The sequence below is a fragment of the Solanum verrucosum genome, unplaced genomic scaffold, assembly GCF_900185275.1.
Source record: "Solanum verrucosum unplaced genomic scaffold, falcon-dt-bn FXZP01000203.1, whole genome shotgun sequence".
In the NCBI taxonomy this organism is placed as follows: domain Eukaryota; kingdom Viridiplantae; phylum Streptophyta; class Magnoliopsida; order Solanales; family Solanaceae; genus Solanum; species Solanum verrucosum.
The window spans coordinates 216653-234091 of record NW_026020815.1 but is presented as its reverse complement, the minus strand read 5'-3'; the positions used below and the strand labels follow the sequence as shown (position 1 = coordinate 234091).

Here is a 17439-nt window from a genome sequence, read left to right as displayed (position 1 = left end):
TTAATTAATATCCAAACACAACCTAAGGTCTCGGAACTCTAACCGATCACATTAATAGAACAAACTCGACATTCTAGACTCAATAAACTGAAGAAATCCCCATACGACACTCAGAACTCATAATGTTGATCAAAGTCAATCATATAAAAAATTCTCGACTCAAAAGGGACAAAATCACCAAAAACACACCTGATCACATCGGGGACCACACCAATCATTTCCGCAATGCAAACTAAGTGTGGTAAAGCTAAGAGGAAGGATAAAATGGCCATTTCACAGTTAAAAGTAAATTCACAAGAAATGAAACATTACATGAGTACCGTGTTGTTTGTTAATTAAGCGTTTACTGTCATGTCAAAAAGCTATATCCAACAATCTCCTTCCCAACCCCTACGTTATGCAGAATGTTGCTCTTGGGAATGGCACCTACGACTTTAGCTCTGATATCACTTGTTAAGTTCAAATCCCTACTATTACGCCAAAAGTTATAGTTGATGGCAAAGGCATAACTTTATTTCTTAACTAATAAGTCTACCAAACAAGCATCATGTTCGGTCATTACTCACTACAAAAAAAGTGTGAATTACATGGGGATTTTTCTGGGGATTAGTGTCACGCCCCGAGCCTACACCCTGGACGTGGCTGGCACTCGAAGACCATTGCTGGCCCCCAAGCGAACCTTGGCCTGGCTTTCTTAACTCAGCGGAAACTTAACTCAACAGAATAACTCAATGCAATGAAAGGTCATAAAACCACCTAACTGATGAAAACTGGCCAAAAAGGCAACTCGCGTCTCAAAATAGAATATTTATATATATACATAGATGAGAGACTCAATACTAACTGACCGACGGTCTATGAAGCCTCTATAGCACTGAGATGGATGTTGGGACAGACCCCGCAACATCCTAATAAAACAAAACTAGGAACACAAAATAACAGAGTCCTCTGGAAGGCAAGGAGGCTCACCACTAACTCTAGATTGCTCAGCTGGATCAACGGAGTGCTGGATGCTGATCCTGGTTACCTGCGTCTGCATCATCATAAGATGCAGGCCAACTGGCATCAGTACATTGAATGTATGAGTATGCGAGCTGGAAAGCTAAACAACAACTTAAGCTTGAAAAGAGTACAAGAGAACACTTACCTTGGCTCTATTCAACTCATGAATAACTGAACTCAATATAAAGCAATAAGACACATGCAATATATAAAGCTTGTAAAACAGTGTAAACAACTTAGTTCGTTAATGATTAAAGCAATAACAAACTCAACTTTACTTATATAAAAGTAATATAACTTTAGTGGGAGATTCTTTAACCGACAACCACCACTATGAGCCCTAGTGATGATAAAACGTTTTACCTCACGTTGCCCAAGTACCATCCTATACCTTGCCGTGATATAGGACCTTACTTAACTTAGTGGATCCACTAGCTTAACTTACGTGATCATCTAAAAAGTATGACCCATTAAATCCCATGTTTGGCTACATGGTTCTTATGGAGAGTTGAGTTAATATGAACTCGTGTCCCCAATCCGATGCTCAATACTACTCCCAAAAATATACTTTAGCTCATAAGTGTTTTAAACACATCTTTCTTTAGTTTGAGATAATTGCTCAAAGCTTAGCCCAAAGGCTCTCTAGGAAAACATAGTTCCTTTCTTACTCAAATGTAAAAACATTTATAAACTTCTTTGGGAATACTTAGTTCCCTAATCACTTTTGAGAAATGAACTGAATTCTATACTCTTGGCTTAACTTGAAACTTGAGCCTTAAAACGAAGTTAAAACGTTCAATAAAGACTCTTGAAAAACTTTAAGAAACTTGCTTTGACTTGCTTCTTAACTTCTAGACTTGACTCTAACTTCACTTGACTTCGATCCTAACTTTCCTAGAATTGGATTACGGATTCAAGGGTAATGATCTCATGTTTATGGATGAGTTCGTGAGGTTTAGATGTACCTTAGAGTGTTGAAAACAACTATAAAACATAGGTACATTACCAAGGAACATGTATGAAAAAGTGGGGAAGGAATGAGGAGAATTGGCGTCCTTGACGCTCTGAGAGGCGTGGGGCGCCAGCCCTCAAGTTTCAGAGGGGCTGCTGGGCGCACTGCATAGCGCGCCGCCCCAAGGGGGGAACTTCAGAGTCCCTTTTGGGACGTGCTAGATGGCGTGACGCCCCAGCCTTTTACCCAGAAAATCCAACTTTTCTACTTAGTTTCTCCAACTCTAAACCCTCTTAACATCAAAGGTTATTTCCCCAAACACTTAGAATCCTTAAAAATCTTAATATACAATAACTTCAACTCGAAATCACACCCGGAAACACGTATCAAACCAACAAGAACTTCAACAACACAACCACAAGAATTCAACAACCACAACCAATCTTTTCTCGGAATTAAAACGAGTTTGGCGTGTGGGGGAATAAACCAACCCAACACTATGATCTCACATACCTTATTAGGGATCACCCCCGACGAAAACCACGACGATCTTGACGAACCTTGCTTCTTCTTCTCTTTCTCCTTTTCTCTCAAAAGCCCTAACTCTCACTTTTAAAAGGGAAAACTGATTTAAAATTAGTCTAGACCCTTAATAAAGAAATGGTTAGGGAAAAGATCAAAATACCCTTAAAAAATTCGGGTGAACTTCCCTATGCCAACAACCCAACTTCCAAAGGGAATAACTCACTCATACGAACTCGGAATCGAGCAAACTCGGCGGCGTTGGAAAGATCCTTCCAAAATCTTTCCAAAAAAATAACTGGAATTACATCTAACTCATCCCGTGCTAGGAATTATGACCATTTGAAATTGACGAAAAACTCACCTTTTTCCATACTTAACTAAATTTTCCAGATTTTGAATTCTTTCCAAAAATGACTATTTCCAATTATAAGCTCCTTCATAGCTATTTCAAAATGCAAGATGTTACAATTAGTATGAAAATCCGCAAGAAACTTATTTTCCTGCAAATTTTCATAATAATCACCAAGAAAATCTCCATGTAATTCACACTTTTCTTGTAGTGCGTACTCCGATCCGGACCACCTAGCCCCTCGGTGCCTTGCCATAGCACATAAAATTTCATTGTGAAAGTCAAATTTATAATTAAACCAAAACCCAACTATAAACAAAATGAACTAACACTACATAACATGTGGCAATAAATATGTGGTCTATAAAGTTTTTTCAGCTAATTAAATTCCATATAAATCTACAAGTTCTAACCACTTCATCACCAATTTCTTTTCACAGCTTATTATTTTGGGGAAAAGAAATTATGGGCGTAAAAGGTAAGTTGATTGCTTCAATAGAGGCAAAGTGTGGAGGACATTTGATTCATGATACTCTTCACTCCAATACTCATCATATACCCAACATATGCCCTAGTAAGGTCAACCATTTCCAGATTCATGGAGGTGAAATCATTAAGGTTGGTTCAATTATTAGCTGGAAATATAACGAGGGTAAGACATACTTCTCTCCTCTCTCTCATGATAATATTTGCTTGCATCAAATTTCTATATTTAGGATCATTTCCTAAAGTCTTTTCCAAGAAAATAATGTTTGTGAAAAAAAATGTTTGACGGTGTTTGGTTACCCATAAATGTATTCCAGTAAAATATTTTACATCAAAAAAGAAAAGAGCAACTTTTTCTTACTTGTGGGTGGAAGTTAATTCTTTAAATCAAATTGTATTTTAACTTGGTAACTTTATTTTACTTTCTCCATCTAACACTTTTAGACTTATTAATCTTTAATATTCAAAAGTTTTATCAAATCAAAACACTCTATGATTTTTAATAATATTAGGGGTCGTTTGGTGTGAGGGATTAAAAATAATAGTGATGGAATAAAAAAGTTTTACATCTTGTTTGGTTACCATGTTTGGGATAACTTATCCCACCATTTATGCCATAGCGATGGGAAAAGTTATCCCATATACATGGTGAGATAAGTTATCCCAGGATAGCTAACCCCATGATAACTTATCTTGAGATAACTTGTTCCCAACCAAACGACCCCTATATAATATATGATTTTCCAATATATGTCTTTCACTTACTAATCAAACACCAGAAAACATTTTTTTTCATTCACTAATCGAACACCAAAGAACATTTTTCTAAAGCTTTGCGGGAAAAATCTTTACATGAAATTTATTCCTTAGTACAAAACACAATATATTCTTATAACATGTCCTACTAATTCCCACATTCTCCAAAATGTGAAAAATGAAAATGAAAAATGAAGAAAAAACAAAATAGTTGGATATAATTTGACGAATGATTAGATCTTTTAAAGGATTTTAATATTTAATTTAGGAATAACATCTCTTATATTTTTTGGTTTTAATAATTATAGATGGAAAAGAAAAATTTGCTAAGGAAGTGATAGAGTCCATCGATCCTCATAACAAATCAATCACTTGGAAAGTGATTGAAGGAGATTTGCTAGACTTATATAATTCCTTCAAAATCATCACTACTAGTGAACATGAGTGGACTACATTGACATTCGTGTACGAGAAAAAAAAAAAAGATATACCAGAGCCCCTCACTGTATTTGGTGAATGGATTGATGTGATCAAAGAGATAGATGGGCACCTTTTTAAGAAATAAAAAATCTATAAAATTCAACGATTGTATATGTATGTGTGCGTGTTTGTGCTTGTGTGATGAATCTTTAATAATATCGGCTAGTTCTAGCTAGCATGTGAAATAAATAATGTTATATTCAAAGAATATGGATGAAGCTCCTATCAATTTACTAATTTTGTCATATATTTAGTTGACGAAAATGTTTAGAACTTTTTTAAAGAATATATTGAAACTGTTTAAAATGATTTGCTATTCAATGACGAAAATGATTTTTTTTTTTTTTATAACCGAGAAATTTGTCTGTGACCCGCCCTTTGGACCAATCACAGCCTTCTAAACTCGGTGGATAATGGGGCTGCCCCTCTACCCTTCTCCACTTAAATACCGGATTTCGCTTTGCATGGTGTGGGGATTGAACCTGCGACCTAAGCCACAAATCCTCCACCTTTTGCCACTTGAGCTAGGCCTTGGGGGCCAATGACGAAAATGATTTGCTATTCAAGATATTGAAACTAATTTGGTTTCATTAGAAATAACACAAAAGGTACGAGGATAGAGACTTTTGAGCATAATAGGTGTTTCCATAATTCCAAGGCAAAAAAAAGCAATAATATTTTGTTATAATTTTAGATTTAATATATAAAATATAATTTTCATAAATAAATAATTCGATATTGTTCGATAATTTTTATAAAATTAAGAACCTCTCCAAATTATTTGACATAAATATGGATTTATATAAAAATCTATAAAAAAAATAAAAAAAATTAAATCTATTATTTAGTTTGATTCGATTCATTCACATCCCTACTTGCTAGCGTATTAATTTCATCTCACAAGCAAACCTCCAACAACATAGTGATCAATAAACAATAATTAGGACCCTTTAATGCGAACTATTTTTTTTTTACGGTTTCCCATCTGGTGTTTGGAGTCGTCCACAATATAATTTTGACTAAATTCGGATTGCACGCTACAAGACTCATGTGCTCGAACCTGAGACCTTTGATTAAGGGTAAAACAATCTCACCACCACACCAGAACCATATTGATGTCAAAACTCCACTTATCCCTTTGATTCCAGTTCAAATCATGCTAATAAGTTCCAAATGATATTCCTAACTAATGTAAGGTCTCAAAACATAATTTAGAGCTTTAAAATAATAAACGAGAGCTTGAGTTATTATAACAAAATGCATGATATTATACATATATTGACCATTGAAAATACATACATATCATAGAAAGAAATAGACATATATAATATATTCTTTACACAATATTCTTTATTCCACACGCTAGCTAGAGCTAGCCAACATCCTCAATTATTCATCACACAAACACAAACACAAACACATACACACATTGATATATTTCTTCTATTTCTTGAGAAGGTGACTCTCTATATCCTTGGTTAAGTCAAGGAGAAGACCCAATTGAATGAGGGGCTCTGAAATATCTTCAGTTTTCTTTTCGTATTCAATTGTCCATGTTGTCCACTCGTGTTCACAAGATAGGATAACAGTAAAGGAATTGTACAACTCTAACACATCTCCTTCAATCACTTTCCAAGTGATTGATTTCATGTCAGGGTCGATGGCTTCAATTACTTGCTTAATAAACTTCTTTTGTCCAGCTGTAATTATTAAAACAAACAAAATATAATAGGTGTTACTCCTTGTTTGACTGTTTAACTCCTCATGAAAACAAACAATTTTTACATGAATGGGATATTGCAATTGCTCTATCAAAGCATTGACAAATTTAAGAAAATCATATTTAAATTTTATTCCTGTGTTCGGTAGAGAGGAAAATATTTTTTTGATTTTTTCAAAATATTTTGTTTAGAAAATAAAAATAAAAATGACTTCTCTAATGATAATAGAAAGACAAGTTTCAGATGACATTCTAATTTCATCGTCTCCACTTGCTCACCTAACCATCCAACCCCACAAATCTTGTTCATTACCTTATTCCACCTCATATTGTTATGCTAGATCACATATAAATATTTTTGGGATAATAATTTTTTATGTACTTAACAAATATTTTAAAAAATAAGTAAAAGACTTACTTATTTTTAAAAAAAAATATTTTTTAGAAAAACACTTTCCACATATACCAAGCACACCTCCTCGATGGACAATTTTACTATTTTCTCCTATAATCGAAAGAAAAAAAAAAGACCCAATTTGAGTCGTCCTCTAGCAGCTCTAGATGATGGTGTGGATTCACGCAGCTCGAATTTGAATTAGTCAGAAATTAAATTTCGAATATTCATATGAACAAAAGTTGAGTAGCAAAAAAACAAATGGATCGTCATCATATAAGGTAGATTAGATTCGACTATACGTACAAGATAATCTAATGCTCTTGAATATTGGATTGTCTTCCTAGAATATAATTTCAATTATATTATTAATAATAGTAATATCTTTTGCTTCCGTACTTTTTGTTTCCTTGATGACACAAATCTAAAATCTTAGGATCGAAAAAGAACAATACTTGATGTATGTAAATCTTATTGAAGGAGAGAGAATAGAAAAATGTGTGTTACCTTCATTATAATTCCAACTAACAATCGAACCAACTTTTACAGTTTCACCTTCGTGTATCTCAAAATGGTTGATAATACTAGGACTTATATTAGGTATATGATGGGTATGGATGTGAAAAAAAATCATGAATCGGGTGTCCTCCACACTTCACCTCCACTGAAGCAATTAATTTGCCTTTCAGACCCATATTTTCTTCAATTACAATAAGTTTTGGAAAGAAAGTGGTGAGAAAAAGTTTATAACTTGTAACCTTTATATAGATTTTAATTTGTTGTGAGAAGCTAGCTAGTAGAAAATATTATCCACCACATATATGTATCACATATTATTAATAATGTTAATCATTTGTAGAGCCGTCAAAAATGGGCTTAGGCCATGGGGTCGGCCAACCCAACTCATTATTGAGGTAGGGTAGGGATAGGATTTTTCAAGCGCATTTAAAATTAGGGCTTATAAGCCCAATCCATATAAGTCATTGGCCCTTGAGGCTTGATCGGGGCCGGGCCGGGGTCAATCCATGGGCCAACTATTTATTTAACGGTAACTTACAACAATCTCACTAATATATGAGCTAATTACTTAAATGCATGTTATGTTATAGTATTATGAATCTTACCAGATTTTAGTATGTCTAGATACATGTATTTCAGGATACATGGACTCAAAATTAAGATAATTTGTTCTACATACATTCTACCCAAATGGGTTCGCATGTATCTAGGATACATAGACAAATCTTGCGCCCTCGTCTCCCTCCCATCTTGCTTGCCACTCTCTTATCTCGCTCGCGTATCTTGGATGCATCACACTAGTTAAAATCTTCTCATTTTCTTGATGTTATAGAATTTTATGTTTGAAAAGAAAAAAAAAAGAGCTAGCCCACTCCAACCCTCGGCCCTTCCAGGGTTGGGTTGAGTTGAGTATTTTCAGGTCCTTCCAAATGAAGAGCTAGCCCGCCCTTGCCCTTCAAATTCCTTGGCCTGCGAGGCTTGGATCGGGTAGGATTGGGTTGACCCTTTTTCACAACTCTAATCATTTGTGTTTAATTAGGTTTTCATCTAGTAATCACTACTAAGAATGTCAAAAATCAACCTCACAAAATTTCTTTTTTAATTATTTTTGTAATGATCCGATCCGTCTTTATTTAAATGCACTTCGTGTGGAGTCTTAAAAAATTCTTGAACTTCGGTGCAAAATAAAATTTGGGGCACATGGCAGAATTATTAAATTTGAACTGATCCAGGCTAACGTCAACCCACCATAGAGGGATGCCTTCCGCTATGGCGGCATCTCTATAGCGCCTGCAGGGCCACTATAACGAGGCTGACAGAATCAAACCCTAAAAAAAATATTGTCTTTTATTTTTCTTCCCATTTTTCTTAGACAAAATATGCAAGGGTTATTATAAAAGTTCTCCTAGCTAGGCCACTTTATGCTCGAGGACAATGGAGGAGAGGGATGCACAAGGAAGGGTAAGACCCAATGCTTCCCTGCCAATGTTCATCAAGATTCTCCCCAAGGAGCAAGGAGCTGCATCTATAGTCTTTCAACAGTTGCTTGACACCTAGGTAGGTAGTGGCGGACTCAGAATTTTTGCTCATAGGTTCAAGGTATAAAAAAGAAGTTCAGGTGGTAATGCAATGCGCAATGAGCATAGTAACTCGTCGTCATGCTCTTTGTACAAGAACCATAGATATTTCATTGGTTCATAAAAGTAAAGACTAAACTAATCAAAGATATCGGGGACAAAGATATATTGATAAGAATAATTTTAGTGGATCGACTGAATTACATAAGTTAATTCCTAAAACACATGAAAACAAAATGTTGAAAAAGGGAGCAAGATGGGGAAGAAAGATATTTACCTTATCATGCTAAATTTAAATTACTTTATCATACCTTATTAAGCATTTATTTCTACTTTTATCATGGTCCATCGAGCTTTTTAAAAATTTCTTGTGTTTTTTATACTTTTATTTTGTAATGTTTTACTTTATTTTTCACTTTTTAAAAAATTTAAATTAATATTCATTCAATCACATGTTTCTATGAAAACCGTTAAGATTCTCTGAAAGTGTGTAAGAATAGAGTTACTAATATTATAATGCATATCAGAAGATTTAGAAGACAAATAAATAGCATCGTCAATTTTTTTAGTTCATATAGTTCAATTTACTATGTCAACTATAATTTGTAAAAAGACAAATAACAAATAAATCAAATAAGTTTAGTTTCTATTTCTCTAAAATAGAATTAACAATATAAAATAATTTATCATTTTTAAAGAATTATTCAAGTTAGTATATGAAGAAAAGAGTTCCATTGAAACAAAATGAATAATAGATATAAAAAGAATAAAAACTAAAAATCAAATATAATGTGTCTAATACATTTAAACAAAAACAAATTAAAAAGAAGAAATGGAATAAAAGGAAAAAATAATGGGAAAATTGTATAAAATGGCAAACTATTAATTGAAATTAAATGTTATAACCACAGTTTGATTTAATTGTAACCCGTAGCAAACAGTTGTCATTCGCCTCTCTCCCCAGCTTTCTCGCTCGCCACTCTCCCTTTTTCGCTTGCCTGTCTCTCCCTTGCATCTCTCACTTTATACAAATACAAATGTATAAAATGTGTTTGTGTTTGTATAAAGCGAGATAAAATTGTATATACAAATACAAATACATATATTTTCGGCCTATACACCTATAATTATATAAATACAAATCTTCCCCTGCCCAGTTCTCTTTTGCCTTTCTCTCTTTTTCGCTTTATACAAACACATATTAGACAATATATAATGTGTGTTGTATAGAGAGAGAGAGAGAGAGAGAGATCTGATATACAAACGTTTTATTTCGATTCAATTGTATACAAATTCAAATTTTATGCACATATACAAACACATAAAATTGAATTGAGAGGCTACTAGCGATTTATACAAACGAGAGGCTGCCAACGATTTATACAAATGAGAGGTTGCACGCGATTTATACAAATAAGAGACTGCCAGCGATTTATACAAATCTGATGCCCCATAGCAAACATAAAGTTTGTTATGGAACGCAATTATACAACTATAGCTACAGCATACAAATATGATTTTTATGTTTGCTAAACCTAAAATTTACTCAAAAATAATGAAAAAGAAGAAGAAGGTCTAAGTCCAAAAGTTCCATTTTTGAAAGCATTATAAAGAGGGAAAAAGTGTTGCCCATAGGATTTGAACCATGACATAGGTGCAATTTTTGAACGACTTATCCACTGAGCCAAGCCTATACTTTGTTTTTAGAGGGTTCATTTTAATATAGATACACATAAAATCAGAATTTGACGTAATATACATAGTGTAATTTTTTGACAAGGGGTTCGGGTAACCCCCTAGGCTCCACCTAGGTCTGCCCATGCAGGTAGGCTAGATTTTCTTAACTGAATAGTTAGACATGTATTATCCATGTTATGTTTGATAAATTTTTGGGATATTTCATGCTTAGTCCTTCGGACACGGAGTCTAGATGGTTGAATGTATGGTTAGTTATGGTTAGACTGATAAATGACCTGATTAGTTATTGTTGGCTTTATGATAGTTGTTAGGTGTCATTATGGGAAAGATAATTGTGGTAAATCGGACTGCGATCAGGGAACATTCGGGAAGGAATTCTCTCGGATAGGTAATGGTTGGCTATTTTTCCTATCTTTAGGTATATGTGCTTGTTAACTATATCGTTAGTGATGCATGCATGATATATGATTTGGGGATTGGAAGGATATAAAATGAAATGAAAGAGGTTGTTAATAACATGCAATAAATATGTTACATGAATGTGCATGTGTGATCGTGATTAATTATGGTTGTGTTAGTGTTAATATATATATATATATATATATATATATATATATATATATATATATTGGATCGGGTGCCATGCCGGCACATATATGTATATTTATTGGATCGGGTACCATGATGGTACATGTATAGTTTGTTGGATTCGAAAGTTATCATGACGTCATTCGAAAGCTTATAATTGTAAACCATGTTTCAAATAAGTCAGGTGAAAAAAACTATACTAAAAGAAATATACTAGTATTATATGATTTGTTCAATGAAAACTATTAAAAAGAAAAACATTAAAATTGTTGAGAGAAATCTCTCTTAAACAAAATTCTTTAATGACTACACTGTGGATACTCTTGTGGTCTTGTATGAGAAGATGATCTTCAATTTAATGATAGAGTTTCAAACATTTCCTCTAAGAAAAGAATGACCAAATATGGAAGAGAATTATAGTTTCCATTAGGGAAAAGTAAAACCAATTATGGTAATACTTTGACTTTCCTTCCGGTGAAAAGTAAAACTCAATTATGTTAAGAAAATCAGGGAAAAACTCTATCATAGCTTGTGTGTGGTTGGTTCCATAAGAGGACCGAGTATACTTCTTCATGTCATGATGGTTATATGTTGGTCCCTAAGGGACCGAGTTGGCGTGTTTAAACGATGGGGTGGTTTTTGGTGTGGATCGGGATGACATATTAAATGTTGTAGGTGATGATTGGAAATTTGGAAAGTTCGGGGTACTTTATAATGGTGGTTAGAATTGCGTACACATATTTGCTAATTTGAGGCTACTTGTTCATATGTCGAATAAGGAGAGCGTGCAAGGTATGGAGTAGCATCCTCGAAACGCATCCAATCTTCTCTGAGATTGTGTCACTCATTCTCATAAATCATAAACAATTAACAAAAATTATGAAGAGGATCAAACTAAAAAAAAGAGAGGCAGAAATCACAAAATGACCATGAAGGGCGTTACATTGGCCAAATATGTGTAATATGCATATCAGGAATATCATTAACATCTTGTGATATCAAACATAACATGTCATTCTTATCAGAGTGAATTATCATAAGTAAAATAAACATACTAAATTATGAGAGTTTTCAATTAATTAGAAAATTTTAATCTATTTTAAATGTATGAAAAGGAAAGAATGTGACAACACATAGATTATATTTATAAAAACAAATGAAACAACATTGAATTAGATATCACATAGAAATAGAAACAGATGGACACACCATGAACTAGACATTAGACATGACATAGAAATAGAAATAGATGTACACAATATATATTTCTCTCTCTCTCTCTCTATATATATATATATATAAACACAGATGGGCACAACAGTAAACTAGATATAAAATAGAAATAGAAACAAATGCACTCAACATTGAATAAGATATAACATAGAAATAGAAATAGATGAACACGATATTGAATTAGATATAACATAGAAATAGAATCAAAGCTGGATCGATAAAATATTGAATTAGATATCTCATATAAAGAGGAACAAATGGACACAACATTGAATTACAGTAAATATAAATAGCTGGACATGATATTAATTAGACTAGCATAGAAATTAAAACGAATAAAGATAACACACTCTATACAAAATAATAGAAATTAAATTGAATTAAATTGCATGCTCGTCGAAAGATCACTAAAGGGTATTTTCAATCAATTTGGTTTGAACTCAATTGAACAAATATGTTATAGTGGTGATTTATTTATTTTTATTTTGAAAATTAGTAAATCTTATGGATAATCATAAAACAAGTAAATTTTAGAAACATCAAAGATAAAAATCATATTAGCGCTCTATAACTGCTATTTGAGTTCCATAACCAATTTATGTTTGCTATGGAGTATCTGATTTGTATAAATCACGGAGATTTGTATCAATCGGGCATTAATTTGTCCGTGTCTATGAAAAATGCATTTGTATATGTATATGTTCTCTGTGTTAAATTAGAGTGGTGAGCGAGATTGGGAGAGAGAAGAGAGAAGCGAGCGAGAGAGGGTAGAGAGTGGAGAGAGGTGAATTGTATATGTATATCGGTTAGATAATTGTATATATGTAACTACTATGTATATGTATCATTGATTGTATTTATATATCTGCATAAAATTTAATTTTTTATACAATTGAATCGAGTTAAAATATTTGTATTTGTATATCAAATCTCTCTCTCGCTTTATAAAACACAAATTATACATTGTATTTTGTATAATTTGTGTTTGTATAAAGAGAGAGAGAGAGAGTGTGAGAAAGACAAAAGAAAACTAGGCAGGAGAAGATTTGTATTTGTTAATTATAAGTGTATAGGACGGAGAAATGTGTATTTGTATTTATATATACAGTCTCTCTCGCTTTATACAAACATAAACACAAATGTATGCGAGGGAGAGATGACTGAAAAAGAGGAGAGTAGCGAGCGAGATTCCAGAGAAAGGGGTGAGAGGCGAATGTCAAGAAGTTTGTTGCGAATTGAAATTAAATGAAACTATAGCTATAAAATTTATTTTAAATTAATAATTTGCTATAATACACAATTTTCTCTAAAACTGGACAATTCTCTATATACGGAAATGGTGGGTCGTGCGTGTCAAGGTTCATATGGATGTTCTGATTACGATTTACGATAGGTATAACTTTACTTTTAATACTTTTTTATCCTTAATAAAATAATTCACAGTCATGTAAATATTCAAAAATTATGTTAAATCACAAATTTTATAAATCTTCATTTTTATTAAAAACTTGGGAAAACGATTCAAAATATATTTGAACATTGACTGAAATTGATGTAACAATCTCAAACTTTGGGCATGACCTATTAACCCCTGCACTATTTAATAGTGTATTTTAAAGATATATAAGTGTCCACGTGGACATCATAAATATTGCATCATTATAAATAGTAACTTGCCCACGTGAACACATATATATCTTTAAAATACACTTTTAAATAGTGCAGGGGGTAATAGGTCATGCCCAAAGTTTGGGATTGTTACAACAATTTAAGTCAAAGTTCAAATATATTTCAGACTTTTTTCCCTAAAAACTTTGTTTGTCCATTGTCACAGAAATTGATACGGAAGAAATATTAATATTGTTGAAAACCATTGGGTTTGGTATAACAAATTACATATGTAGTACGTGCTATATGTGAACATTAAGTAGCGGAGTGACCTTTACTCTGTCGGTTAGATTTTACGTGACTCTATTATATATTAATTATTATACTATACATTAAAAAAAAATTAAATGAATAAAGACTTAAAATTTGTTATTTTAAAATGACACATGAAATAAAATCAAATCGATACATAAGTATGAATCAACTAGTGTACAAACTTATGATCATGAATTGGACAAGACGACACATTCACTCATATTTCATGGAGAAGAATAAGCATAAATGGATATAAATAGACGCAACACTAAATTAGATATAACATAGAAATAAAAATAGATGGACACAAAATTTAATTATATATATAATATAGAAATAAAAACAGAGATGGCACAACAGTAAATTAAATATAAAATAGAAATAGAAATAAATGGACTCAACATTGAATAAGATATAACATAGAAATAGAAATGAAAACAAAGCTGGATCGATAGAATATTGAATTAGATATCTCATATAAAGAGGAACAAATGGACAAAACATTGAATTATAATATTACACGTAACATAGAATGGAAATAAAATAGATGTACACGATATTCTAACGTAGAAATAAAAACAAATAACGATAACACACTCTATAAAAAATAATAGAATTTAAATTTAATTTCATGTTTGTCGAAAGATCATTAAAAGGTCTTTTCAATCGATTTGGTTTGAACTCAATTGAACAATTATGTTATAGTTTTGGAAAATATAGAATAATTAATCATACTTGGCTTATTTTGATTGAAAAAAAAATTATTTTGGAAATAACGAAACTTGTGACAGATTTTAACAACCAACTCAAGAACATTGGTCACCCCTCCTTACAAAGAACGAAAGGTAGTTTAAGTTTGATAAAAAAAAACTTTTACTTTTCTTTCGAGGAGTAACTTACATAAATCCCATTAGTTTAGTAGCAAATTACTTAGATACACGCTAATTTACAATATTACGAATCATGCTAGATTGTGGTGCATCTGGATACGTCCAAATACATGTATCTCGGGATACATGAGGTCAAAATCAAGTGTAATTTGTTTTATATACATTGTATCATATTGAATTAACATGTATCTGAGATAGATAAACAAATTTCGCTCGTCTCCCTCCCATCTCACTCACGTCCCTCATATCTTGCTCGTGTATCTGGTGTCCCAGATACATGCGAATCACACGAGATACATGTATATAATGTGTATCTAGTGTGATTTTCATGTATCTGACTTGACATCTGATATGAAATTATTAAAATAGTAAGATAAAATGTAATTATTTTAAATTATAGGGAGAAATAGTAAATATTGTAGGAATGTTTGTGTTATTAGATAGTTTCTTATTTTATTTTATAGTATTACTTTTAACGAGTAAATATATAAATCTTATTTTGAAAATTCAAAAGATTCTATATCAAAATATATGATAAGATTTAAGAAGTTTAAATCAGAAAAAGTAAAAAATATTAGTAAATTGGAACAGGCGGAGTTCTTAGTTCTCTCTTGGTAATTCCCCTTCCACTTATTATTAATTCATCGGTAAATTATGCAAAGTGGCTATTTGGCCTTTTGCTTTATTAAAGAAAAAATTGTCCCAATTTTTAAAATTGTTGAAATTGGTCAAATATTTTTTTTTCCCTTTCAATTTCGTCATTAATAGCTTCTTCTTCCTCATTTTTCCTTTCATCCTCTTCATCCTCCTCCTTCTTCGTCTTTGTCTTCTCCTATTTTATTTTATTTTAAAATTGATGTATTGAAAACGTAAATTATTTCGAACAAATTATATATCAAAAGATTTAAAATATCAAGAGAATTTCATATCTAAATTTTGAGACTGTTTTGAAGTGATTTTGAGAAAATTATCATCTTCTGCTTCGTCATTCCTTTTTGTCTTCTCCTATTTATTTATATTTTAAAAAGAATCGACGTACCGAAAACGTGAATCGTTTCAAATGCATATATATTAAAAGACTTGAAATATCTAGAGAATTTCATATCTAAATTTTAAGACAATCTAGTGGTGATTCTGAATTAATCAAGATTGTATAGTCAGTGTATACTTCATGTATAGTAGTATATATTTCATGTATAATTAAGGTATATTCAGTTTTTTTTTTTTGAGCGTATCATATGTATCTTAAATTCAGAAATTGATTAACATGATAATGATGAATGATGATGAAGAGGAGGAGGAGGAGGAGGCAAAGTTAAGGAGTTTATTGTTGTTGACTACAAATACTCAAATCTTTTTATTTTATAGGCAAATATAAATAGTTGTGGAAAATAAAAAGCTTTTGGTCTTTCATCTCCCATTTACTCAAATGTATATTAATTTAATAAATGTTTTAAAGGGAGGTAATTAATTAGATAATACATTTAAACACTTTCAATTTTTAAAAACAAAAATAAAACAGAAAACAAAAATAAAATGTCAAAAATAAATAGAAATACTGAACATATATATATATACACTAGTTTCACCCAAACTAATACTGTAACATCCGACAATTTGAAGTGGCTTAGAAGGAGCTTGAAATTTGGAAATTTGGTTAAGTGTGGAAATCAATGAGTTTTTGGCCAACTTTGAGTAGTCGTAACTCCTAGCTCAGGATGAGTTAGGAGTAGTTCCAGTTATGGTTGCGAAGCCCTTGGAACAATCTTTCCAACGCCACTGAGTTTTCTCAATTCCGAGTTCGTATGAGGGAGTTATGCCCTGTAGAAGCTGGGCAGTTGGAAGGGAAATCCATCCGGAAATTTAAGGGCATTTTGGTCCTTTCACAAATTATTTATTTTGAGCTCATATTGTTGTATTAGAATGATCTTTGGATCATTTTTGTCCCTTTTTGAAATAGAAAGAGTTAGGGCTTTTGAGAGTGAAGAAGAGGAGAAGGAGAAGAAGAAGAAAAGAAGAAAGAGGAGCTTAGTCAAGATCGTGTGGACTTTCGTCGGGGGTGATCCCTATCTAAGGTATGTGAGTTTTTCGTGTGGGTTGATCCTTTCCCCCACACACACCTAGTTTATTATATGATTGAGAAAAGATTGGAATAGTTGTTGAAGTTGTTAAAGTTGTTGAAGTTGTTAAAGTTGGTGAAGTTGTTAGTTGTTGTTGATGTTGTGGATTGTGTAGTTGAAACCTATTGTATGTTGAGGGAATTATGATTCTAAGAGTTATGACCATGGGAGGTTGATTCACATCTTTTCGCAGCAAATATCTGGGCTGTCGATCCCCATCTACGGGC

At 32.3% G+C, this 17439-nt stretch overlaps 2 protein-coding genes and 1 pseudogene across 2 annotated transcripts in view; 2 read left to right on the top strand and 1 right to left on the bottom strand.

Moving 5' to 3' along the window:
* The window catches only part of LOC125813446 (kirola-like), a 436501-nt gene that overhangs the window by 206399 nt on the left and 212663 nt on the right, over positions 1-17439 (top strand). The gene's annotated exons all lie outside the window — the stretch shown is intronic.
* Positions 3279-4760, top strand: LOC125813452 (kirola-like). Its single transcript, XM_049492960.1, has 2 exons — positions 3279-3480; positions 4379-4760. Exons 1-2 carry the CDS (start codon positions 3294-3296, stop codon positions 4633-4635), a joined length of 444 nt encoding a protein of 147 aa, XP_049348917.1. The 5' UTR covers positions 3279-3293; the 3' UTR covers positions 4636-4760.
* On the bottom strand, positions 5992-7439 carry LOC125813480 (kirola-like; annotated as a pseudogene).

Bases quoted from the DNA above. Each gene is read 5' to 3' on its own strand.
- LOC125813452 (XM_049492960.1), top strand. From the start codon at position 3,294: ATGGGCGTAAAAGGTAAGTTGATTGCTTCAATAGAGGCAAAGTGTGGA. The intron at 3,481-4,378 runs GTAAGACATACT...TAATAATTATAG, and splicing joins TAGCTGGAAATATAACGAGG to ATGGAAAAGAAAAATTTGCT.